Here is a 26,490-nt window from a genome sequence, read left to right as displayed (position 1 = left end):
GGCGAAGTAGATTAGGTACAAGTGTGCGTTACGACAATTGGAATTACAAAACTTTACTTAAAATCATGATAACGTGTAAAACAATATCGATTGTCTATGTTATTAACTAGGTACTGTTCCTTTTCGTTACCTAATTTGTTAAGAATGTATCGTATAATATTTTGCCATTGTTTTTTTATAGGCTTGAAATTTATTGAAATCCAATTTAGTAACCCTGTGGTACAAATTATAGAACCGGTTGGCTAAATTGGACCGAAGCTCTGAACTCGTATTTTGTTGATTTGTGCTAAATATACAACAATTATGTTGATTAATGCCTATGAAATAGTAAGTTAAATAATTTATCTTTAATTATATACCATGAACATTAGCAAAAACAAAAGAAAACTATGTGTAAAATGGGATTGAAAAAAACTGGTCCAAATTATCGGACTCTCCCTTATATGGCATGTCCTCTGAAGTACAGAATGGATCTTCCTATACTTATATCTTAATCAAAATTGTACTATACCGACTTATGTACAATTACAAAATAGTTTTGTGACTCTACATAGCATAGGTGTCATCATTTGACTACTAAGCGACCGAAAGTAAATACCGCTGTTACAAGCAATTCACATGGGAGGCATCTTGCATTTTTAGATAGTATCTTTGGGGGGTCATTTTGTACCCAGAGGCATAGATGTCAAACTTTTAAAACCTTTTGCGGCAGGGGATAAAATCTCCGAAAAACGACACCATATCCAAATTGTGAAAGTTTTAAACTGCAATATGATCCGTTTGGAAAAACCCCGTGGCGCTAATGGCCAAGGAAGCCGCAAAAGAGAAAATGAATTTTTATGAACGCCATTTCCTAAAAAGGTTTCGCGAAATCGTGAAATATATACGGAATTAGTTATTTCTTTTCATTAAACAAATGGCGTGGGTTTCTGTTTATTTATTCTTTGCTATTTGTCTGTACTATGTAGAATGTAGATGGTATAGTCTACGCCTAGTGGTTAAGAATTCGAGCCTTGATAAATGGAGAGCCTGGGTTCGATTCGTATGTGGGAAATAAATATAGAAAAAAAAAACGGCTACGAAAATAATAATTACTTATTTTCTTTGAGATTTTATGTTAGACTCAAACGAAACGACTATTTTTTCATCTTTTTAGGATCGGACATAGTTTTACATGGTAAAATATAATTTAACAGACTATTTCTACATTTTAAACTTCCATGTTGCATTTTTTACTACAAATTATCTCTATAACGGGAATTGGCAACAAAACACTTTTATAAAATTAAAAAGGTATTTTCGACTCGGTTGTACGAGTCATAGTCGCGGGCAGACTGAAGTCCCATTATAGTGATAATTTATTTGTACATTACTGTATGTACCATTATTAAATAAAAGTCTCCATATCCTGCCGTAGTCGACCACAGCACATTAAACTACACATATATGTTGAAAAATCGATGGTATTATTAAAATTAGACAAGATGCCAGTATTTAGCTGGATGTCCTGATATCTGTACAAAGGCAGGTTCCCCAGATTGTCCTAGTTTCAGCACAGGATGCCTGCCGTCTCTCCTGGGCTGTTGGACAAGATCCAACTCCCAAGCCTGCAGTAACTTTAATAAAATTGAAAATACATTTTTAATCGTTTAGTAGGGCTAAAATGCTTTGTCTGGTTTCTTAGCTGCTGCTACATCTGGTTTTTGTAGCATTTCTTTAATTTTAAAACTATTTCCATAATTTTTTTGAAAAAGTGGGATAAAAACAGTACTTGCGTTTTTTGCTGGATCTTTTACCTGTGGGAACCTATAAGTGGTTTACTCGTTGCCTATCTTATGTCATTATTAAACACTGTAAAACCCTGGTTTTCCTAAATAAATAAATAAAATCTCAAACTATCCCTAGTAAATAAATTTCATCTAAATCAGTTCAGTGGTTGAAGAGTAAAACTAAAAAGTTAATAGACTCGTACGATTAAACAGAGTTCGTATTATAAATGAAAAATAAGTACATGAATGAATGTTTATACGGAAAAGTTCTATGAAGTACAATGTTTTCCAAAGATAATTGCATGTAGGAAGTTGCAAGAGGTAAAGTTTGATAACCAAACATTGTAGGGGTTCCAACTTCAGGCCTGTTTGCATTTTTAAGGCTCTCTGGTAAAAAAGTTTGGTTCTCTCACTTATAAAATACAAAATAATGTTGTCTGTTGTCCTAGGTTAGTTAGAACTTTCGGTTCTCGGTGTTTCAGAGGGCACCTGTAGTTCTGTTCCTATGTATTTAGTCTTTAATTACAAACATTATTCATCAATATTTATAAACCCATCTAGCGTGGGAAGTGTAGGTCAAATTCTCTATTTGCCTATGGTTATTTAGTGAGGGTCGTGCTTTGATATTTTTTAAATACCAATTGATATAACTGGTGTACTCTATCATCAGCTACTTCATGGATTAATATGACATGTTGATGTACTCTATCATCAGGTAGGTACTTCATGGATTAATATGACATCTGAAAACAATCTCATTGCAGACTGCATACCTAACAGACTTTTCCGTTAATTCTTGTCATAGTCTAAAAACACCTTAATTAATATCAGAGTAAATACAAATGAGTAGGTCATCTTCATAGAAACTCACAAAATTCGGGGCAACTCACCGCTAATCAACGCTAAATTTTGTCAGTGTGTGCGTGCGCGCCGCATACGTATTGGCACGCGCTCACATACAAACAGCGCTCGGGCGTTTCTATGAAGATGACCTACTCATTTGTATTTACTCTGTCAATATTCTGTTATAAACTTAGTTCTTAAAAGTTGACCTGAAAATCTCGGTCGAGCTGTCAAGTCGAGGTTACACCAGCAATTAGCGAACTTTGAAGTTCGTGTCGGCATCTCAGGATAACGGCGTAAAAACGCTAAGCACCCGGATGCCTCAGTCGAAACTTTAATAAAGGTCATAGCACACTTATATACCTGGAAAGGGATCAGGGGGAAGCTAGGCGAGGCGGTTACGGTACGGATAAGTGTGCGTTGTACGGAGATTCATACAAAGAATACTGACCGTTTCGAGTTGATACAGCTACGATCCGTTTCCGGGTTGATAAGTGTCCTTAATAATATAATAAATAATGTATTTTTATTTTTGATAATTTACATTGTAAAAAATATTTAAAATTATGAAAGAAAAAATAAAGAGATAATAAATAATAATAAATATTTGGACAATTTCACACAGCGCTATCTAGCCCCAAAGTATGCAATTAATATGATTGTGTTATGGAAGCTAGCTTAACGGATATACTACATAACATACTTTTTAAATACTTACATATTACATAGGAAAACCGAGACCCGTCACAGAAATTAAATTTCATCATTTAAATCCGGGCCGGGAATCGAACCCGGTATCTCTCGGCATAGTAGTCCGTTTAGAACCACTACACCAAACGGCCGACAAATGGTGTAAAAAACCTTAGCACCCGGATGCCTAAGCCGAAAGTTTAATAAGTCGAAAGCTAATACTTTCCTCCCAAGTTTACGGGGCGCTTCGGTGATAAAACCCCATGGAGTACGTGCGAGGTTTTCCAGTAGAGCCGGATTTAGAAAGGTACAATTAGACAGGCACCTATTTGTGACACAAATAAAGGTGTTACTCCGTGCTCAATTAAACAGTAGATATTGGAAGAAACTACAAAAATCTGGACGATTTTGAAACGTTTGAAGTCTTGTTAAATCACTTCGTGGTTTTCTTCTTACTTTTTCAGTGCCTTTGTATTTAAGTAAAAACGAGACACCTTCAACATAAATTATTATCAATACAACGATATGATTAGCAGATAGAGGTCGTATTGTGTGCACAAGTAATAACTCCCTTTTTTATAAAAATTGAAAACAGTGTTAAGGTTTTAGCTATACTCGTAAATATAAAGTTCTTTTATAAATATAAAGTTTTTTTACCAAATGTTTCACTTAGACAAAACAGTTTTTAATCAAATAATGTTATAAATACTGTAGGTAGACCTACATTGTAATGAATAAGGGGAACGCAACCATAGGGGTTAAGTGTGTGACTCACCGAATCTACTGCAAGCGATTCCACTACACGCGGCCGCTGGAAGCCTCCGCGGGGGGACCGAGTCGCGCCGCTCAGTCGGGCGCCGGCTACGACCAGCGCCGGTCGCACGCATGGGCCGCGCTCCGTGACGGCATGCACGCGCTTGCCGCGCTCGCGGCTTGCTGCGTGGTCGCCCGCGCCGAGCCCGCCGCGCGGCTCGCACCGCGAAACTCCACCCCCTCTCACGTCCTCCAGTGCAGCGATGGACTCGTCCTACCCGCCTGGAAACCCCTCGAAGATGTCCCCACTCTTGAACTCGCTATGCGCGGCGTCATCTACTTCATCTCCCTCATGTATCTTTTCATCGGAGTCTCCATCGTCTCCGACAGATTCATGGCCGCCATTGAAGTCATCACGTCCAGGGAAAAAGAGGTGCGCGTGCGGCGGAACGGAAGCGAGCAAATTGTCGTCGTCCGAGTATGGAACGAAACTGTTGCCAACCTAACCCTGATGGCGTTAGGGTCTAGTGCTCCAGAGATCTTACTCTCAGTTATCGAGATAGCCGGGAAGGACTTCGAAGCTGGTGATTTAGGGCCGGGCACCATCGTCGGCTCCGCTGCTTACAACTTATTCGTCATCATGGCCATATGCGTTGTGGTCATCCCTGATGGAGAAGTGCGCAAGATCAAGCATCTCAGGGTTTTCCTTGTGACTGCAACTTGGTCGATTTTCGCGTACGTGTGGCTCTACCTCATCTTAGCAGTGATATCACCCAGCGAAGTAGAAGTTTGGGAGGGAGCTGTGACCTTCCTTTTCTTCCCGGCGACAGTTTTAACAGCATACATTGCGGACAGACGACTTCTAGTCTACAAGTATTTGAAAAAAGGATACCGAGTTAATGAACGCGGAGTCATCGTGGAAGCAGAAGGCGATGGCTCTGTCGAGATGGCATTGAAGCCGAGTGGTGATGATTTCGCATCAGATGATGAGGAGGGCCGTGAGATTGAGAAGTCTCGAAGAGAATACGTGGCAGTTCTTCGAGACTTAAGGAGACAGCATCCGGAAGAAGATCTAGATACTGTGGAGCGAATGGCGTTGGAGACTCTCATGTCTCGCGGTCCAAAGTCCCGAGCATTTTACCGAGTGGCCGCAACAAGGAAAATGACCGGCGGTGGGGATTTCTCGCGAAAAATATCTGAGCGAGCTCAAAGTGATCTGAGTGAAGTGAAAGCTGAATTGCAGAGGCGTGAGTCTGGTTCTCCGTCGATCGAGCCAAAGGGTCCTAATGTCAGATTTGACCCTGATCATTATACTGTGATGGAGAACTGTGGTTCTTTTGAAGTGAGAGTTGTCCGCGGCGGAGACCTAACTGGGGAGATTTCCGTGCAGTATACCACGGAAGATGGCACTGCTGAAGCAGGTTCAGATTATGTGGCTGCTCAAGGCTCTTTGCTGTTCAGGCATGGCGAGACAGAGAAGACGTTTAGCGTCCAAGTGATCGATGATGACGTGTTTGAAGAAGACGAGCACTTCTACGTGCGTTTGACTTCTCCAAAGAACGCTTCGTTGGCTTCCCCGTCCACGGCGACTGTAGTGATTTTAGACGATGATCATTCCGGTGTGTTTTCGTTCCCCCAACGGGACTTCGAGCTGACCGAGTCAGTGGGGACTTTTGATCTTCGGGTGATGAGAACGGCCGGCGCCAGGGGCAAGGTGCGGATACCGTACTGGACGGAGGACGGCACAGCGAAGAGTGGTGCTCAGTATGAAGCTGCGCAGGGACACATCGTCTTCGAGAACAACGAAACTGAGTGAGTACTTTAGATTTTATAGTTACGTTCCTTCAAAAAGTTGTTTTTACGGCCTAATTTAGATTTAACACGTAGGACGCCATGCGGATCATCGGTGAGCCTCGAAAAATTAAATTTCTCTTGTGTCTTGTGTCTCAATAAACAAATCAATAACTTAAAATATAGTATAAGTAATTACTTGTTTTTGAATCGTGACAGCAAACAGTTGTTATTAAACCCATATACAACTACTAATAGGAATTGGAAAACGTGTCAATTTTAATGTAATTACTCGAGCCATTTTTATGTATTTGGTTTAGTTTTTAGTACTCGTAGTCTAGGTTAAATTAAAAGTAATTAAGTTGTCCTATTTATCTTTAGGTATAGATATTTAGACATTTTTAATGCGTCTCATTAAACTTCGGAATAAATATAGCTATGAGGAAGAGCTCTTGACTGAATCCTACAACTAGGTCGTTAGACTCGAGGGCCCTGAATATCTTGGCATGCTTCGAATGCAAATAAATAGGAGAGTACTAGTGTTAGTACTGTGTGCCTACCATGAGTTTACGTTAGGTGTGCTCGCTAGCGACTGCGTAAAAAAATGACATTTAAATGTATGACATATTGTGCAGCGCCCCTAGCGGCTACTTTCAAGAAATAAAATCTTCATATAATTTTTTGACGTATTCGCTAGCGAGCTCACCTAACGTAAACTCATGGTAGGCACACTGATGTCTAATACCTACGCTTACTTCAATGCAAAACATTATATAATTTTTTAGGGAAATGTTAGTGAGATTCGAGTCAGTCATAGAATTGCCAATTTCTATTTTTTTTGGCGATTATAAAAATACAAATAATTTATTTGTGAAACACAGGTAAGAGCATGGTGTACAAATAAAAGATGATTCTTAAATATTCCTAAATAACATTCCTAAATAACATTAAAATTAAAATATGGGTACATAATTTACTGTAGAGTAACTTTGTAAAGCTCTAAAATTAATGACTATCGTTATAGCTACGGTCTATACGCGATCAACGGTCAAAATATTTACCCACATCCCATGGGCATACTTACTTATGGTGTCAAAGTATAATAGCCCCTATTTGTGTTTAGCTTTTGCAATTTCCATTGGCGTAGCTTTGTATCTCTTTCCTAATTATTTAAATAAAATCATTTTGCTGCAATCTTACATAATTTTATGTATAAATACAGTCTATAGACCAACATTAATAACTTAAACGATTCCTTTGGTATAAATCCTCGTTAAAACAACTAAAATGATCACTGAAATTAATGAAACGTCAGCTAACTTATTACATTAGTATACATCATTAGTTCTTTCAGGCGATAAATCTCTATATAATAAAGCTTTGCGTGTGATGAAATATTATTCGTTTATACGAATGCATTTACCTTAATTGAGTTGGGTCATACTTTCACGGTTCTCAGAATTTTTCGCTGCTTTCGTCGAACGGAAATTCGGTATTTTTCAGTTGGGCACTTTTGTTGGGGTCGGGTCACAGTGATAATAGCACTGATCGATACTGATTTAATTTTTCAAAGTGGTATTTGCTTGAAGTTTGAGAAATTTTGTTTTAACCGACTTCAACCAAAAGAGGCGGTTCTCAATTCGGTTGTATTATACTATGAAACTTTTTCGTATTAATGGTATGGAATTCTTTTTTTCACAGAACTGCAAAATTTGTGTAGGCAGGATCTTTTTGTTTCAATATCATTTCTACTACTGTTGTACCTACTAGTTCAAAAGCCAATGACTATTTCTGACAAATAAAGGACAGAAATGAATCTATTTTAAAACTTTCTAACAAATTACTATGGGTATACTTGGAAACGAAGTGACATGGTGGCCCTATTTCAGTAAGAAAGGGCTAACGATTGTTACTTTTCCCTGGGCCAAGGTCAACATTATTAAGTATGATTCTATCGAAGCATTTATTTATTTTACTAGCTTTAGTCCGCAACTTTGCTCGCGTGTATTTAAGTACCTATGTTACAGAAAGTCTTAATCTCATGCTTGCCTTTTCAAAAAACTTTTTTTTAAAGTATAAAATTAACTTTTTACATCAATAACAAGATTTCATCCCCTATTTCACATCCTTTAACTTTAGTTTCCACGTAAAAAAATCCTTCCCCAGAGTACAAAATCTAAAAATCTCTATATCCGAATTACTCGAAATCCGTTCAGTAGTTTACTCATGAAAATGTCATAAACAGACACTTTTGCATTAATAACAATAGATGGATCAATCAACGAGATATTTCTTTCGTAACAGACTTTAAATATGAAGATTTCCGTAACAACCAGATGACGTGATATTAATGCATTCGAAATTCGTTAATAACTACGATTTATTAAAGCGCTGTAGTCGTTATTAAAGCGCTTTACAGTCGTTATGCAGGGGAAGCGAAGCACATGACTCGGGCTGACTCGGGTGTGGTATTTACAACTATCGCCATTAATATAATATGCCATAAATTGCATACCTACCTATTACTCGTATCCTCTCGCTTGGGCAGCGACGGTGGCGCCGGGGGGATTATGTGACGTAACGTAAACAAAAAAATTACAAATCAGCATAATTTGCAAAAACTCAAATATCTTCAAATTCGTACGGGGCGGGTATGCAACCAGCCCCCCTAGACAAAACGCACTTTTTGATCGAATCGAAAATCGAATCCGTCAAAAATCCATACAAAAAAGGGGCTTTTCGACCACTTTTCGACTGGTTTGCGATTATAATTTGCATTTTGTCTAGACCCACTGGTCGTACTGCAGTCGATGACGCTTTGTGTGCCGGCAGTCTCCTCTATTCGCAATTCCGAATGCAAGAACCAATATGCTAAAAAAGGCGCCAATTACCAGAACGTTGCGTACACTTAATGTAGTAGCTAGAACCGTTGACATATTCAGCTGTTCTTTGACTGAATTCACCAAGGTTACATTATTTATTTTATGTTATAGCGATAGCGCCAATTTTGATTGTTAAATATTTACTAATTAATCTACTCTATCGCATTGGGGTAACCAGTAATGTTAGAGATATTAGGATTGTTATTAATGAAATAAATAAATAATTAATCATTAGAGGGAAAAATGTTAACGTGTAATTATAATAATATTTTATACTTAAGCATTTGCACCCGGTATCATCATGTAGAATTTGTATTGTATCATTATTTCATTATTTAATTAAGTTTATTCGTTATCTTTGCACCATAAACGGACGTTGAAGTAGTCAACAGCACTATTATAATACATTGTTTGTTGCAAAATCATAACCTATTTACAACTATATAAAATGCCACAGTGTTTACCTTATTTCGCCGTAAATCCTTCTACTCTTATTCATATTTCTAAATAACAATTGCTTTAAAAACCTTCAATAACGCCCGTATTCACAAACATTACTATGAGGTCTCGCAGTGCGCGTGGACGCACAGGGTGACACACGAACCAATCACAGATCTCTTTTCCATGCTGTGCGTTCGATTTGCTGCTTCACTTAAGCAAGCATCGTTTGTGAATACGTGCGTAAATAACATAATTATCTTCCGCGATGTATAATCGCATTCAGCCAAGACAGAAACCATGCAAAACTCAAGTCTCAAGTGCATGTTCTTGCAATCGATAAGTACTCGTACAAGTACACTGAAGCGTTCACGATCATTACCATTACCACTGTAGTGCTTCCCAGCTAGTTTATGGCTAATTTTAGAACGCTTATATTGCGTTTGTTGTAAAAAAATAGAATAGAATAAAATATAATAGAATAACGTTTATTTTGCTGCTACATGAATACACATACATACATAAAACAAACGGTCAACATTACAGAACCAGTCAAAAGAATGATAGTTAAAATTAATCGGGAAAGCTACTTAGACGGCGTTGCAGCAGCAAAAAGGTCCCCGTCTCAGCATGTGACAAGTGTATACCACATACCACATGACGCTAATTTTCAGACGGCGGCCGTGGTCTGAGTTGCTCGGTATATCAGGATATGAGTTTTATAAATATTTAAGCATTATTAAGCAAATAGTTGAGCATTACCTACAAGCTGAATTTTTCACAGTGCATACATGGTGCAAATCTGAAACTACGATTTTATTTTTATTTATTTAATAGGACAACCAACAAGACATACACTGGAAGACAATCAATATTTACAACGTATTTAACTTAATCTAAGTGCTGCCTTAATTATAGGTTGCCACGGCATGCAAAAGTGGACTTATACATATACAGTGTCTACACTTAAAGAAAAGAGTTTCTTCAGCGAGTATTATTTAGCTGGAATAACATTTCGCCAGCGACTCGATGCGAAGCTGTTTAGGATTTTGCGCTTAAATGAAGATAGCTTGTCCCGATGATAGCGAAACGATCTTTAGGGGACTTCCCTAACTTAGGGCAACCAAACGGTCGCGTGATATTTGGTTCCTGTATGTATTCTTCGTTTTGGATCACATTCTGTAAAAGAAAGTAGATAAATACACTTTGTGAATAGTCAATAAGCACCATATTCCACGAATAGAAGTAATGACATGGATAATGTACGGCAAATTAAGAGCAGCTTAAAAACGAAACTAGTGTAGGTACTTATTATCTTTGATTGCAAAGTATATTTTAATGCTAAGGTAGCTATGACCAGTGGGCCTAGTGTGAGTTTTCATCAAACGCGCTCACTAGTAAAACTGCTCACCGCTCACTTTTAAAAACTAAAATTTTCATACATTTTTTAAACGCGCCTGAGCGCGTTTGATGTAAACTCACACTCAACCCACTGTAAGATACTGTACATCTCTATAGATAAAATTTTGTTGCAAAATCACACCAAATAACGACTACGAGTACCTATTTTGTAATAAATTAACCAACTCTATTATTGACCTCATCATATCACTCCTAGTAATGAAGTACGAGACATTTTCCTTGCTCAAAAATTATTGGTACCTCAGATCATAGATATTGTGGAACTTGATAAGCGTGATTTCAAAATCAAAAATCAAAATCAAAAATATTTATTCAGTTTAGACCACAAGTGGCACTTATGAACGTCAATAGAAAATAATAAAAAAAGAAAAGGTAGCCCTTATGGGGCACTTTACATGACTCCTTATCTTTTGGGCCCTACCAGCGCTTCGAGACAAACATATGGCAAGTGCTGAGAAAGAAGAAACGCCGGAACAAACTCAGTCACCACTTATTGCCAGGAATTATCTAACGGTAAGAATAGTCAAATTTAAGTACATCAAATATGTGCAGACTGAACTGACCACGCATCATTGTCATCAATATAGTCTCGAACCTTGTAGTACCCTTTGGACATAAGGGTATTTTTTATATGTATCTTAAATTTGTCTATTGGCAATTCAACAAGGTTGTGTGGTATTTTGTTAAATATGGTAATACATTTCCCCAAGAATGAATTACCTATCTTATGCAACCTAAATGATGGAACAGCAAGTTTATTTTTATGTCTCGTGTTAAATGAGTGGACGTCACTTTGAATTGAATTGAAAATTTGAATGATGCGGACTCTACATTGTGTTTATTGAGTTGCTGAAAAATAAAGCTTTATTACAACGAACTCAGATATCCTTTTTGAATGGTTCACTAACTAATCGCGAAGTTATGGCCACCTAATTACCATGTAGGTCGCGTCACAGCAGTGGAAGATCCCCAAAGATCTATAAGGTTTCAGAAGCCGTCAAAGTTGTGATCCTGACCTGGTGGCCCCTCGCTTGCGATAATCTCAGGATAATCCGCCGCTTTATCGCCTTCGATTTGTCGGATGCTTTATTCATGGATGGATAATGGATATTGTTTCATTTTGGTTGGCAGTGTTAAGGTACAATTCCACGCTGCGCGCCGCAAGAAGCAGCGCTGCAGATTTCATAGAGTTTTGCAGTTTGCGGTCTGCGGCCCGGAATTGTACCTTTAGAGGGGTTTTTACACAATGGGGAAGCTCTTGGCTTGATGGGAAATGATAATTTGAATTCAAAAATGTTTGTACTTTATCTTATGGTTTTTATAATGTGGAAGCTCTTGACCTGCGTCTCCCCTAGTGGAATATGATGATTCAAAATTCAAAAATGTTTATTCTGTATCTTATTTCTACTAATACATACGCTAGGCAGGGGTCTCCTTTTAAGTATTTTAAAGCTATTTTAGGGGACCCCGCTTTTCCATAAAAACACTTATTTTAAAAGATAGGTGATGATTAGGCCACAGCTTTCTAGACTGTAGAAGCGAGCATACTTAACACTTCATCCACTTGACGAAACAATGCTGAACACTGTTGTTATGACGACAGTTAAGTTAGGTCGTGGAAAATAGCCAGGCAGACTTAGAACAAACTCTACCACCAACTAACCAAGTTATCAGATTATAGCAAATTGCTCGGAAAATGTAATAATTTATCAATGTAAACAATCAGAAGTAACTTTCCTTCAAGTGTCTAGTTAAAAGAAAATCACTAATTCACACCTCCCAAGTCGGTATGTTTGTCAAAATATCGCCATAGTTACCAGTCGAACATTTATCCTGTTGCGGATCACATTTTAGATTATTTTTGTACACTTCTGTTGCAATTTGCAGTAAGTACAGTGCGACCTCATGATGTTTAAGTAGGTGACTGTACTAATATAAAGCTGAAGAGTTTGTTTGTTTGATTGAACGCGCATAACTCAAGAATTACTGGTCCGAATTGTTTTTTTTTTGTGTTGGTTAGCCTTAGATCATTATGATGAAGAAGACTGACTAAGATCACGCTACGGCCAATAGGAGCGGAGCAACAATGAAAATTGTGACAAAACGGGAAAAATATTAAATCACGCGTACTAAGTCGTGGGCACAGCTAGTTAAAAAATAATGAGTGTACATAAATCGATGGCGATCGCGACGCTTTAATCAGCGGCAAGCGTCTTTTTATAAAAACAAATGACGGTGACCATGTGGCTCGCAGACCATTACGCAGCGGTTCCGGATTCGAATCATACTGAGGACAACATACCTATGGTATGTGATGGGTGTGATTATTATTTTCCCTCATTGATGACATCTCTCTTTTTTGCATCGTGGTTTAAAAATTGCTTATACCTTCTCCAACGTTCAATCACCTTTTAAACAACATTCGTCGAAATTGTTCGTATGTTTAGGCGTGGAAGGTAACAGAGTTATTTTCCTTTAATATTAGTTGGATTTTTATTAAGAGTAACACTCGTATTCACAATTACGCTATGCGAAGTCGAACGCACAGCGTTGATAGCTCAGTCATTGGTTCGTTTGTGTTACTCCGCCACTCAAGTATTGTCTATTAATAGGTTTTGGGACCCTGTGCGTCCACGCGCACTGTGAGACCTCATAGTAATGTTTATCATTATCGAAGCATTCGCTGCAGGGCTTCGAGCCAACATTTAACCTGCTCTAAATTAGTCGTGAACTGTACTTATTTTTAGAGGATCCGCAATTTACTGCCGCATGAAAGATTGGTTAAAATTAGACCGCTGCTGTGTGCTATGCAGTTCCTAGAGCTACTTAATCTAAAAAATATTGATGAAGTAGCTTAAATAATGCCAGAAATTCAGTAATTACTTGGGTACCTACTTCATGTATCATCAAAGTCAAAGTTAAAGTCAAATTATCCGTCGACCGTCATGTTACCCATTAAGGCTTAACATTAAATGATTGATTTAATCAACGTGTAACGGATAAATTCTATCATCAGCATTATTTGCTATACTAATTTAAGGATAGGTTAATATGCTTCAGACTGTTTCCATCCAACAAATCTTTCCAGCAAATCTTTTTAGACATGTATTGTATTCACGTTTAAGTGATTCCAACATACCACTATTAAATAATAAAATCTCATATTAATACCACAATTTTGTCCTAAAGAGGCACTTTATAAAGCTACCAAAAGTACCAGGTTTTTGCCCAACAATAAATCGGTTCGCCCATAAACGTTGAGAGCATCCTTTTGTCTGAATGTCGCAACGCTATCACGAAATTAGATCTGCTAGACAGTGGTGTTATATCCGTTTACATAAATAATAATAAGAAAGACTTGTGCTACTAGACAAACATCATATTACCTATTTAAAGAATACCTACTTATTTACAGAGATAAGGTAGTACGAATATTGTTTTATAATAGAGAGATGTGAAGCTTTTCTTACCAGCAAAGTTGACATGTGATTTTGTTCACAAAATAGAGTCATAAACATGCAGATTATTATTACTCTTGGTGTCCAAAAATCGCACCTCCCGCGACAAAAACTTTCAAGCGTAGGTATCCCCAGGTCCCTCTACTAAAAATATCGATACCTCTGGGCTCAAAGGTCGTAAAGGACAAAATACCGAAAATGAGTTATTTATACAGTTTTACTCAGAATTTCATTCTCTATCGATCTGTATATTTAGTTTGTCGAAAATCCCAAAAAAAGTGCCTTTACGACCCATCATTTTTGATAAGCTAAACAGAATTCATCGTGAAAATTGGGTTGTAAATAACATTTGATTTTTTAGTACAGTTACTATGGTAGTAAAGAACAAGTAAACACACATTTTTGGGCGTATAACCTAACATTTTCATACCAAAGTCTAAATAATTTGTCCTTTACGCCCTTAGATTATCTAAACAAATATTTTAAAAATCTACAAAGAGAGGATATTAAAATAACTGAAAAGGTAAATTTATTAGATGTTTCTTATTGTATTTAAGTATGTGCGTTTGGAACAAACGAAAGAAATAAAATTACATCAAAAATTTGTATTAAAACTATTTTAGAGTGTAACATTTATGTGATTTGTACATATAAAATGATGACATCTACCCACATCGGGTAAGGTAATGTTGCTTTTTATTATTTCTCATATTTGAAGAAACTAGGTATTTGTCAGGGAAAAAGATAATTTTAAAAGATGATTTAAGAAAATGAAAACATGCTATAAAATAACGTATTACCTAATTAAGGTAGGATAGTCATCATAAAAATTGAAAAAATGAAAAAGTTACATTTGTTAAGAATATTATGAAAAAAAAAGTCACCTTACTGTAGTACCTCAACGGCCGGTTCACGCATGTCTCCGTTTTACTGTTTCGTTTTATCGTGTACGTTTTTTTTTCGTCAAGTACAATAACATAAAACGGAACAGTAAAACGGAGACATGTGTGAACCGGCCGTAAGGTGTCATTATTTTGTATGCACAAATCACAAAAATGCTACATTTTACAATTGTTTTTAATGATTTCCTAGTAATTTTGACTAACGTCCTCGGTCAAAACCACTTTTGAGTTTTGACTGTAATAATTATAATAAATAAGTATAGTTTATTTGGATCAGCTACTTGTAATGTTACTTACCTAACCTTTCTACTTTTGTACCAAGTACAAAAACATAATTTCTAGCTACTATGTATGAATAATAATGTTTAATCTATTTAGAATTTAGAATAACTAGTTTGGTTTTCCTTTGTCCTTAATAATTATATCCTATCTGCATTATCATAAGGTCAACTGGTTGACAGACTGCCCTATGGAATTAAGTCCGCCATTTGTAGTTTTTCGAAAAATTAATAATGATGAAATAAATAAATAAATAAAATCAAATTGGTTTCGGCTTTTCGTAAAAAGTAGACATTTAAGAAGTTTTATTTAAAAGCGTCATAATATTTATTTTCTAAATTCGCTCTTATATGGGAAATGGTATCTTCTAGTTCGAAGATATCAAAACTTCTGCTTAAATAGTTTCTAAAATTGTGTGCATTAAATTATGAAGCTACGAAAAATCATTTTATTTCATTAAAATTAAACATAATTCATTTAAATATGTGAAGAAATGGTATATTACATATCAAATACCATAAAACATTAAATATTTAAGCTAAATTATCAATTTTTCCTTGCGTAATACCTTACCTGGATGTTCCGTTTACGACCTATGAAAACCTATAAAACTATGTAAATTGTCATTTATTACCTTGGTTTTGTAGTTTTGTAAAATAAAAATAGACTTACGTCCTGAGCAACTTGCCTAGGACGAATATTTGAGGGGCGTAAAGGTCTTTTTAATGTAATTTTGAGGGCGTAAAGGAAATCTATCTCAGTAAATACAGCTCTAGTCCAATTTTTCAATACCTCTTCGGAAAATGCTGTGAATTCTAAGCACTTTCTTCTTAGGTCATATTTTAATAGCTCGAAAAACAAAAAAGTTACTGTCGAATAAAAAAATAAAAAATCGTTTTTTGCTTCTCCTGAAAAGTCGTACTTTGTCCTTTACGACCTTTGAGCCCAGAGGTATCGATATTATCTTACCTCAGTATCTTACTTATTTTGTAAATTTTAAACCTTGTACGTAAATGTGTGTAAAGTATGGAGCCTACAAGTTTGCTCGTATACATTGGCGAGAAGCTACCAGCACTCTCTAGATTCTGTAGATTAATTTGTCTACATATTTAAAATTAATAACCTTGCAAAAACCGAACGCCGGTAATTTCGGCTAGAGATAAAAAAAAACATATTAATCAATATCAGCACAGCCTGTCTAGTAGTGACATGTCTGACTGCAGAATGGTATTTAGGTATTTTGCCATTTCCTACATGTTTCATTACATTAGTTATAGGATTACTATCTTGCTTAACACCATTGTAAATTAAGTATTAATCTAACCAAATGATGTAATCTGTTGTGTTTTCCAATAAAATAAATAAATTAGACCTGGATGTTTATTCAGCGTACATTAAATCTGCCATTTCACATAAAGCGCTTTCATCTCTCATTTGCCAAAACATTCAAATGGAAAATAAAACTCTTTACCGGGCATTCGGTTAATGGCTTAGTTCTATTATATTGTCAAGTTCTGCAATTATTATTACGTGCCACAGAATGTAGATGACGTTTGTTTATAGTTCTGCAAATAACTTTTCACATATACCTATACAGGATGTCCCAAAATTTGCACGTCACACTGACACCAGAGGTAAATGAGATTATACGCATCTAACAAGTAGGTATAATATGTCCATTTTTAAAAATAACTAATATGAGTCATATCTTAAAACGTATGAAACTTTTCTATGGACATATAATTAAGCTTGTTCGATGCGTTTTCTATGGATATGAATAAATAAAATTGGTTATATCTTAAAACGTATGAAACTTTTCTATGGATATATTAAGCTTGTTCGATGCGTCTTAGACTCAGCTACCTCCAGTGTCAGTGTGACGTGCTAATTTTGGGACACCCTTTATGTATGAGTACTGGCTTTTGCCCGCGGCTTCGTGAAATTCGTCTGTCATCCTATGTTCTTTCCCGGGTCCGGGACTCAAACTATCTCTATGCCAAATTTCATCAAATCGATTCAATGGTTTGGCGTGAAAGCGTAACAGACAGACAGAGTTATTTTCGCATTTATAAGATTATTATTATTTATTAGGGGTTTTAGCTTTCATCAAATCAAATTCCGCTGTCAAAATTGCTTCAGTCAAGTCAAGTACGAGTGCCTAAATTGCATTTAGCTTTCTACTTCCCCTTTTAGAAATGTTCGATATTTTCGTCGGCGAAGGTTTTCTTTTGACGTCGATATTATACACATAAGTATAAATGGATTAAATGGAAACGTAAGGTCACGAAGTTATGAATACAACGAATTAGAAATATCGAGCTGGTTTCTCAAAAGAAAACTTATTATTGGTACGAGTATTGTAGTGTTGCCTAAGGGTAGGCAGAGTAGGTATCGATAAATGATTCATGTCGATGGTTTTTGATCATTTAAAACGCTGATTATACATTTTGTATGTTTTAAATATTAAATAACTTAATAAATCATGTCTTATTACTGACTAGCTTTCCGCCCGCGAACTTAAATTTGTCTGTCACAGAAAAACTTTATCGCGCGCGTCCCTGCTTCAAAAACCGGGATAAAAACTATCTTATGTCCTTTTTTGGGACTCAAACTATCTGTATGGTAAATTTCATCAAAATCGATTCAGTGGTTTAGGCGTGAAAGAGACAGAGAGACAGACAGAGTTACTTTCGCATTTATAATATTAATATAGACATTAGTATAGATTTTAAATGACATTTATTGTGCAGAAATATTAGAATGCAAAGCGTTTAACTCGCTTCTGTTGTGAACTGATACTGTTTGCTAATTGATTAGCAATCATGAACACTGCTTGAATAATAATAATTAATCGGCATGTATGCACAAGCATAATGGATTTAGATCCATTTGAAGTTAAATCAAAAGGAAAATACTTCATTGATTTGATTTTGAAAAACGAAGTCATAAAATATTATTCTTTAAAGATTGACGTAGGTACCTATTTATTTTTGTTTTGTGTGCTTTTTGGGGTATGAGAAAATGTATGCCAGTATTATGTATAAAAACCGGCCAAGTGCGAGTCGGGCTCGCGCACAAAGGGTTCCGTAGCAGCAAATATAATAAACTTATTATGTCAATTTATACACCTGGTGAATGGAGCCTAAACTCTCCCGATATTTTGCCTTGTACTTTTATGTATGAATATTAATTTTATATATGTATTTATAAATATTCCGAGCTAAAGAGGTGGCAAAAGCAATGGCAAACAAACCACAATCAATAGTATTCGGTTGTCGCTGAACACTTGGAAACTGAATACATGACTCCGATAGATACGGAAACAAGGCTTTTACATATATTTTTTGCGATTTTCCTAGAACACCAACAAGACTATCGTACACACGCAGTATTCCATTAATGTAATAAATACAACTCCAGTGCCCCACTAATCCCACGTCACCGTCATAAATTACTTGAAGGTGCGTCTCATTTTTAGGTACAGGTTCAATCAGTTCAGGGTGTTGAAATAATTCTAGCTCACGCGGTCTAAATGATGTGCACCGAAGTAACTTTTCATGAAATGCGCGAACCACATCATCTTCGATATAGTTATTATAATTCAGAATGTAGGAAAACGTATTATCTAAAGTATCCATTGTTAGATGATATACAATAAGCTTTAGAAATTTTAAAAACCTGCTACGAAACACTAAAATTTGCACCAAAAACAAAGGAATTTATATTATTGGGGGATTTATTAGTACGTGACCGGTTTAATAGCACCTATTAAACCAGTATACCTACTTACTTATTTTTTATAATAGGTACAATTCAATATTAAAAAGTCTCAACGCCAAATTCGACTTGCGAAAGAAGTAAATGGGAACGATGAAATTCTCTTAGCGCGCACAAGTGACAACGACGTCTGCCCTCACGTGTCTGCCCGTTCGGGTCGACGCGGTTAGCTATCTTATCCCCGCTCCCGCGCGAGACCACGCCCCGCAACTCACGCGCTGCAGCGCAGCGAGCGACCGATCTTCTTGAATCGATGTAATAATAATCTATAGGATTAACGCGTTTTAAAAATATTGGTTCGATGGATATGTTTAACCTATTATTACTCAACAATCACATTTGTAATATTAAACTTTATCAAATGCACAATGTATTTAAGGTACATTACTGGATAAGGATTAATGGCGTATTGCTTGAATAAGCTAATATTTCTCGTAAAAAGTACCTACATTATAAAGATTTTATATCATCGCGGATTTTAAAAGGTGTACAATACTGTAGTATATTTTTTGATCTATCTTATAAGGTTCAGCCATCGTTTTCAGTGTAAGCACAATAACTTAACCAAAATTACAGTTAAATCAACCTATCTCAAAAACTATAAGAGATACTTTGATCAAACCAAAAATCGTTGAAAGAGTTAATTAGCATGCATCACCTCTATTTTTTTTAGAATTTTATACCCCGTAGTTATAAAAATAGAGGGGGGGGGACATACTTTTTACGACTTTGAGAGCTGATATCTCAAAAACCGTTCACTTTAAGAAAAATGTTTTTTAGAAAACTTTATATCATTTTAAAAGACCTTTCCATTGATACCCCACACGGGTATGTACATCGAAAAAAAAATTTTCATCCCTCAGTTACATGTATGGGGGGCCCCACCCCCAATTCTTTTTTTTACTATTTAGTGTCATAATTTTGTAGCGGTTCATACAACACATATTCCCATCAAATTTCATCACTGTAGTACTTATAGTTTCCGAGTAAATCGGCTGTGACAGACGGACAGACGGACAGACGGACAGACGGACAGACGGACAGACGGACAGACGGACATGACGAAACTATAAGGGTTCCGTTTTTGCCATTTTGGCTACGGAACCCTAAAAACGCTGGATGTAGTGTACTAGTAGGTAAATAAATATGCTTAAAAACTACGTTTAAAAGACCAGTGCCAATGTCTAATAAACTATCGACAAACGATATTTTCTATCGATATCGCCACAGCATTCTCAAGGATTGTTAGCACTTCTGTGGCCGGTGTAATTTACCAAATTCCTTCCTAACACTCCAATCTCCTTGGAGTTATAATTGTCATAATGTTGCCGAGTTTCCAACTTTCGGTCATTTTCAATATAAATAGATTGGATTGGTTGGTTCACTGTATAAGTATAAGTTTAAGGAATTTTTTCAATATTTTTACGTTATATCCGAGAAAACATTTCTGTGATCATAATAGTTATTGAAATCGTGTCATCATCATAATTTCAGCCATAGATCCACTGCTGACGCTTTCCACGTTGATCGATTGGTAGCGGCCTGCGTTCAGCGCTTCCCTCTACCTTTACGATGTCGTCGGTCCACCTTGTAGGTGCACGTCCCACGCTGCGTTTTCCGGTACGCGTAATCGTGTCATAGTTTGTTTCTTTTCTAATTGTCTCTTTGCTAGTATCATAGCTGGTTAAATAATATTATTAAGATTACTCTTTTTTATGCTCTCTTTTTGAGCAATATTTTATAATGTTTTCCTACTTCTTTTCTTAGTATATTTAGTTCTTGTCCTTTGTCCAACTGTGGACCTCATTTGAATCGAATGGTTGCATATAGGTAATTGTTATGTTAAATGTGGGAATTGAAAATCAATGAGGTTTAATATCATTGTCCCACAGTCAAATTACCGCCATTTTATTATTTTCTATTGAAACTGTGTGTGTTGATAAGCACATAATTATTACTCTTAAGTATTATGATATTCTGAATTTCACAATCTCTCTGCTCTGTTTGCTGCGAAGATCGGCTACGTAAGCCATTTTCGGGCACACCAGCGCCGCCAAGACAGCTAGGAGTCGGAGTGGTCGCCATGGCCGAAATCGGTCGGATGGATCATCATCATCATCATCATCACACAATCTCTAATAATCCACTGTCGTAAATAGTAGCCAAAGTTTCCCAATTTACCGAAACATTTATTAAAATCCTTTTAACAGGTATGACACCTCGGAATAATCTCTCCAAACCCTCCTGCCTTCACGGGTTTGTTCTTAATACTACGGAATTAAAACTTTATAATGGACTCGCGGCCTTTTCGGTTTCGAGGGCACGCAAATTGGTTTCTGATAGTTCGGGACCGTTCAAACACTCGTAGTTCTGTCGGTGTTTTAATTTGTTCTTCGAGTTTTATAACGGTTCTCACTTTTTTTGGAATTCAATAAAAGTTCGCAGTGTGCGTGCACATTATAAGTGCTGTAGCTGAAGTGGGTATGAGTAAGGTATACCTTTGTAATGCTCGTCGCGTTATATAACTTACTAGCTTTCCGCCCGCGGCTTCGCCCGCATGGAATTTTCGTTACAGAAAAACTTTTACGATTCTTCATACAATTTAAAATCGGGCACAACTATCGGCCAACTAAAAATCAACGGTGTGCGCCTACTCTTAAAGAAGATATTTATACTGCCTAAAGATGTGACAAAGTCTACTAAAAATCTATATGGCCTATCAAAACCGTGATCCGTGATAGATCGCCGTAAATCGAAAAAGAACACGTCATTTGACTGCCCGACCCTAATAAAATGGCAGACTTGCTAATCAGAATCCACTAAAGGGATTCGCATAAAAACGAAACGCTTACGAAGCGGTAAGCCTGCAGCACCCCAAGCACGAATAAAGCTCATAGCAGACTTATCAACTCGGAAACGGTCAACACTGTTTACGATTACGATCCCTTTCCGGGTTGATTAGTGTGTTACCTTTTATGCTGAGTTGCACCACCTAACTTTGACCGTAACTTTGACGATAACCAGTGTTTTTTGTATGGAGTTTGACAAATTTTTGACGTTTGTCAATGTTAAAGTAAGATGGTGCAACCCAGCCTTAGTGTCGTAATTGTCATGACAATGGATAGTTTGCTGTCACAAGAGAAAAATAATTTTGTTATTAAATCGCGTAAATAACATTGCAAAAAACTATAAAAACAGCATTAGCCACTAGCTTTTGTCGTTAATTTTGTTGCGGGTCCAATGATAGTTTAACTTTCTCCTGGGACAAAATTTACCTTCACTGGTTGGGTTTTTATTGACGGTCAATCTGTAGATCCTGGCTACACAGGTATGTATACGTACACCCTGTGTACAGGGGTTGCAGCGGTGGAAACGACAGGTGGGAATAGTCTCGTAATCTCGTTAGTTTTTGTTTGTAAGATATTTTTTATAGTTTACTTTTGCAAATTAATAACAAAATTATTTTCTCCTGTGACAGCAAACAATCCATTGTCATCATGACAATTACCTACAGCTCTACGGTTACGAGAGTTTTTCGTGCTTGGGGTACCTTGAGATCCCCCGGGATATTTTCCTTGTTCGGAACAAGACTAGTTAAAATAGTAGAGCCAATTTAGGGGTATTCTCTGAAGCAATGACGATTTTACAATCCAATCAATGGTTCAAATTGGAGTTTGAAAGAAACACGGGTAAAAAGAAATCGGTTTTTGTTTTTCTGGAAGTCTGTTTTATGGATAGAAGACTTTTATAGGCGAAGAAGAAAGTTAAAGGTACAATAGCTATTTAGCCAACTTTGGATAGTAGACCTTTTTAGTTTTTTAGGTAGGTAGTAGGTATCTTTTCCCGCGACTGACGCTCGTATTCACAAACACTACTATGAGGTCTCACAGTGCGCGTGGACGCACAGGATGACATACAAACTAATCACAGAGCTCTATTCAATGCTGTGCGTTCTATTTGCTGCTTCACTTAAGCAAGCATCTTTTTGTGAATACGGGTGTGAGACTGCATTGATTTAAATACGAAGTAGCCTCAATAATTAAGATAGCCCATTGTGCTATTCTGAGCTAGCTATATCGTAAAGTTACATCAAAAGTCTATCTATCTTCACTAACGCGCTTTTAATTACTGAGTAGATAAAATTACATACTTCATGTACTTTACCATGTACAATTGTGTATTGATTATGTAATTTATTGATGAGCCAGCAATAAAAATAACATAATATTATGTTGGAAGCAGATACCTACAAAATTGCAGTGTAAGTTTTATTTACAAACTAGCTTTACGCCCCCGGCTTCGCCTTGGAATTTTGTTTGTCACAAAAAAACTTTATCGCGCGCGTCCCTGTTGCAAAAACCGGGATAAAAACTATCCTATGTCTTTTCCCGGGACTCAAACTATCTCTATGCCAAATTTAATCAAAATCGGTTCAGTGGTTTAGGCGTGAAAGCAAGATAGACAGAGTTACTTTCGCATTTATAATATTAGTATAGATGATACGTGAGTATAAATTGCAAAGTGAAAAAATAATACTATATTTCATTCACTCACTATTCTAAATGATAAACTTTTCCCTGTTGAAAAATCGGCAACGTAACACACACTACACAAAGCGACCAGTCTTCCTTGTTTGTATGTGCCACATTGTAGACGATAGCACGTCAAGCTTTACACTATGGGCTCTTATGTAGTCGTGATAAGGACGATTTTGCAATACGAATGTACATTCTGATGTGCCCTCGTGTGTACGTTTGTGAATTTTTCAACAGTAAAGTAGTAGAGGTAGTTTGCGTAAAAAATGTCCACGGAATACGTGAACGGAATTTTACAGAAGCTAACTTTACATTTTAAAACATTGTAAGCTTTGGAAGCTTTGAGCTTATTTGTAATCAAGAGTTGACGAATATTCTAAGCTTTATACAAACTTTTTGTATGAAATATGTGTTTACAGTTTCATCTAAAGAGTGCAGTTTTAATTTATGATATCTACGAGCATAGGAAGAGTCACTCGTCTCTTAATTATCTCTTAAAATATGTCAAATTTTGGCACAAATTTCAGATTAAGATAGAGTTCTTCCTTCTTTGAGTCACACTATTTGTTCTTTTTTGATTATTAAAATAAAATAAAGCTTCCTAACTGAAGTGGAATTGCGTAAAGCAATATTATAATCATTTGACAGTTCATAACGTACGGTATAGTCAGATAAACAAAGCGTTTGACAGAATAATCGTACGACTCGTACGTTGAGTTGTCAAATGATAACGATTGCTTTACACAATTCCACCTCTGACCACGTGTCTAATCATATGTCACTGCCTTCTTTTTTACCATAGTTGGGAGTACCTAGACAACAGAACATTCGTGTAAGTTGAAGGTGGATAGGGTGAAGTGAAGTAACTACATAGAAAAACTCTGAAGCGATTTTAGAATAAGAACTGTCACGATATTATCCGATCTAGAGCAGTTCTTTATTCCCACGTATTTATTATTCCAGTCGCCAAAACCCGCAATGAAACAAATATCATATTCTCTGGTACAGTCGCACACATCACACAAATCCTCCGCTCTGCTAACCGCAAGTTATCCGCATTTCTTCGTGCTTCATGGCGTTGTGTACGCGACTGTACATTATTGGAGACGACAAATTCTTGGTGACAGCACTTGTAGTGTGGTTTAAAGACCACCGAGCTTTAAAAAAGGTTTAATTCCACGATTAACTATGTTCTAAGTTTAGCTAGCTAGCTACTTCGAGTACTCGCTTAAGCACCTTATTCTGTACAATGTCTCCATAAAACAATGATAACAGCATAGTTGTGTTATTACATTTCTAGCATTAAGAGCCGCATCTAAAACTTAATTATAAATAACTTGAAAAATCTAGTTAGTGACTTTCATTTTTAGCTATTCTGAGCGTCGCTACGTCATGTATTAATTTGTCTATCAAACTGGGAGGTTTGATCTGAGATTCTCAACTTGATCGTGCTCATTTTTGTAGATTATTCTGACTGAATTGAGAATAGTTAAATTAACATTGAGAATTTGGCTTGAATAATCTATACTTCTATCTATACTATCCCATGCAAAAGTAACTCTATCTGTCTTGCTTTCACGCCTAAACCACTGAACCGATTTTGATGAAATTTGGCATAGAGATAGTTTGAGTCCCGGGAAAGGATATAGGATAGTTTTTATTCCGGTATTTGCAACAGGGACGTGCGAGATAAAGTTTTTCTGTGACAGACAAAATTCCACGCGGGCGAAGCCGCGGGCGGAAAGCTAGTTTTATATAAATTCAGAAATGTCTCAAATGAATTCAGGAGCGAAAACAGTTCATAGTTAAGTAGGTATAGTAATAAGTGTGATTTTCCCAAAGAGTTTGCAACGAAAACTTTCAACGACGTTTTCATTTTCCCCAAATAACTTTTTAAAGTTTGTCTCTACATCTTTTAACTTGCACCACACGAGCCAAACTTGGCATGATAGTAGCTTTGTTTATGTATGGCGGACGGACGAGATACGCGAACTTTTTAACAGCTAGTGACACTGTGCAGCTTACTGTCTTCATTAGGGTTATCGTTGGCTGCTATAGAGCTGGGAAAGAGCTTTGGGCTTTATAAGTTAGAGCTGATTTATAGCTTTACGTTCGATATAGCTGATGGGTTTAGTAAACTATGGATTTTGCTTGTCTTTGAACTGAGCTAATTTATAACTTACTAAGGCTGGATTCGACCAAACAAGAGTAAATATTAATCTCAGAATAAATCGTCAATTATTCGACATTTTGACATATTTCCCATACTGAAACTGTCAATGTGCCAGTTATGCCAGGAGTTATTCTCGGATAAAAGTTTGGTCAAATCGGGCTTTACATAAATAAATATTGGAGTCAATAAAGTAATAATGTATTTTAAATACAATAAGTAGAAGATTTGCAGACTTCTTAGCCACTGTATTTTTCAAAGTCGCATGGTTATCGCTTGGGCTGGATTGCACCGTCTTACTTTAACTTTGACAAACGTCAAAAATCTGTCAAACTCCATACAAAAAACACCGGTTATCGCTAAAGTTACGGTCACAACTCAACCTTAGTAATCAAGTCACAGATTACCTAATAGATTAAGGTGTAACAAAGTTTATTCGATTTATTCATAAGCTTTCAGCTTTTGGGTCACGATAGATTCTATCGTGATTGATATGACAGATTGAATCGAGTTAAGCCTTAAGTTTCATTTTCTACCTCAGTGCACCAATTATTTTACAACCCAAGCCTACGATCCAGGCAGATTTATACGATGAATATCGAAACAAGATAGAAAGTATTTCATTGAATAGAACTCGGTAAATCAATAGTACTAATTAATCTAACTTTTCATAGCTTCGTAGGTATCTTACTTTATTTTTATTTTAAGCTTCAGCCAAACCAACGCGTGCAGAATGCGTCGGCAATGGCGGTCCTGTGGGTCTAACTCTAGACAAAGTGCA

At 36.5% G+C, this 26,490-nt stretch overlaps 1 protein-coding gene across 2 annotated transcripts in view; it reads left to right on the top strand.

Moving 5' to 3' along the window:
- The first annotated feature begins 4,166 nt into the window (after nt 1–4,166).
- The window catches only part of Calx (sodium/calcium exchanger 3), a 129,171-nt gene continuing 106,847 nt past the window's right edge, over nt 4,167–26,490 (top strand). For both annotated transcript variants that reach the window (XM_028312934.1, XM_028312933.1), the window contains exon 1: nt 4,167–5,867. In XM_028312934.1, coding sequence (XP_028168735.1) covers nt 4,210–5,867 — 1,658 coding nt within the window. In that variant the 5' untranslated portion in view covers nt 4,167–4,209. The remainder of the gene's footprint in view (nt 5,868–26,490) is intronic.

The sequence above is a fragment of the Ostrinia furnacalis genome, unplaced genomic scaffold (assembly GCF_004193835.3).
Source record: "Ostrinia furnacalis isolate ACB-3 unplaced genomic scaffold, ASM419383v2 OfSCF4122, whole genome shotgun sequence".
Lineage (NCBI taxonomy): Eukaryota > Metazoa > Arthropoda > Insecta > Lepidoptera > Crambidae > Ostrinia > Ostrinia furnacalis.
Note: the sequence above shows the minus strand (reverse complement) of the source record. Positions and strands in the feature narration are given on the sequence as shown.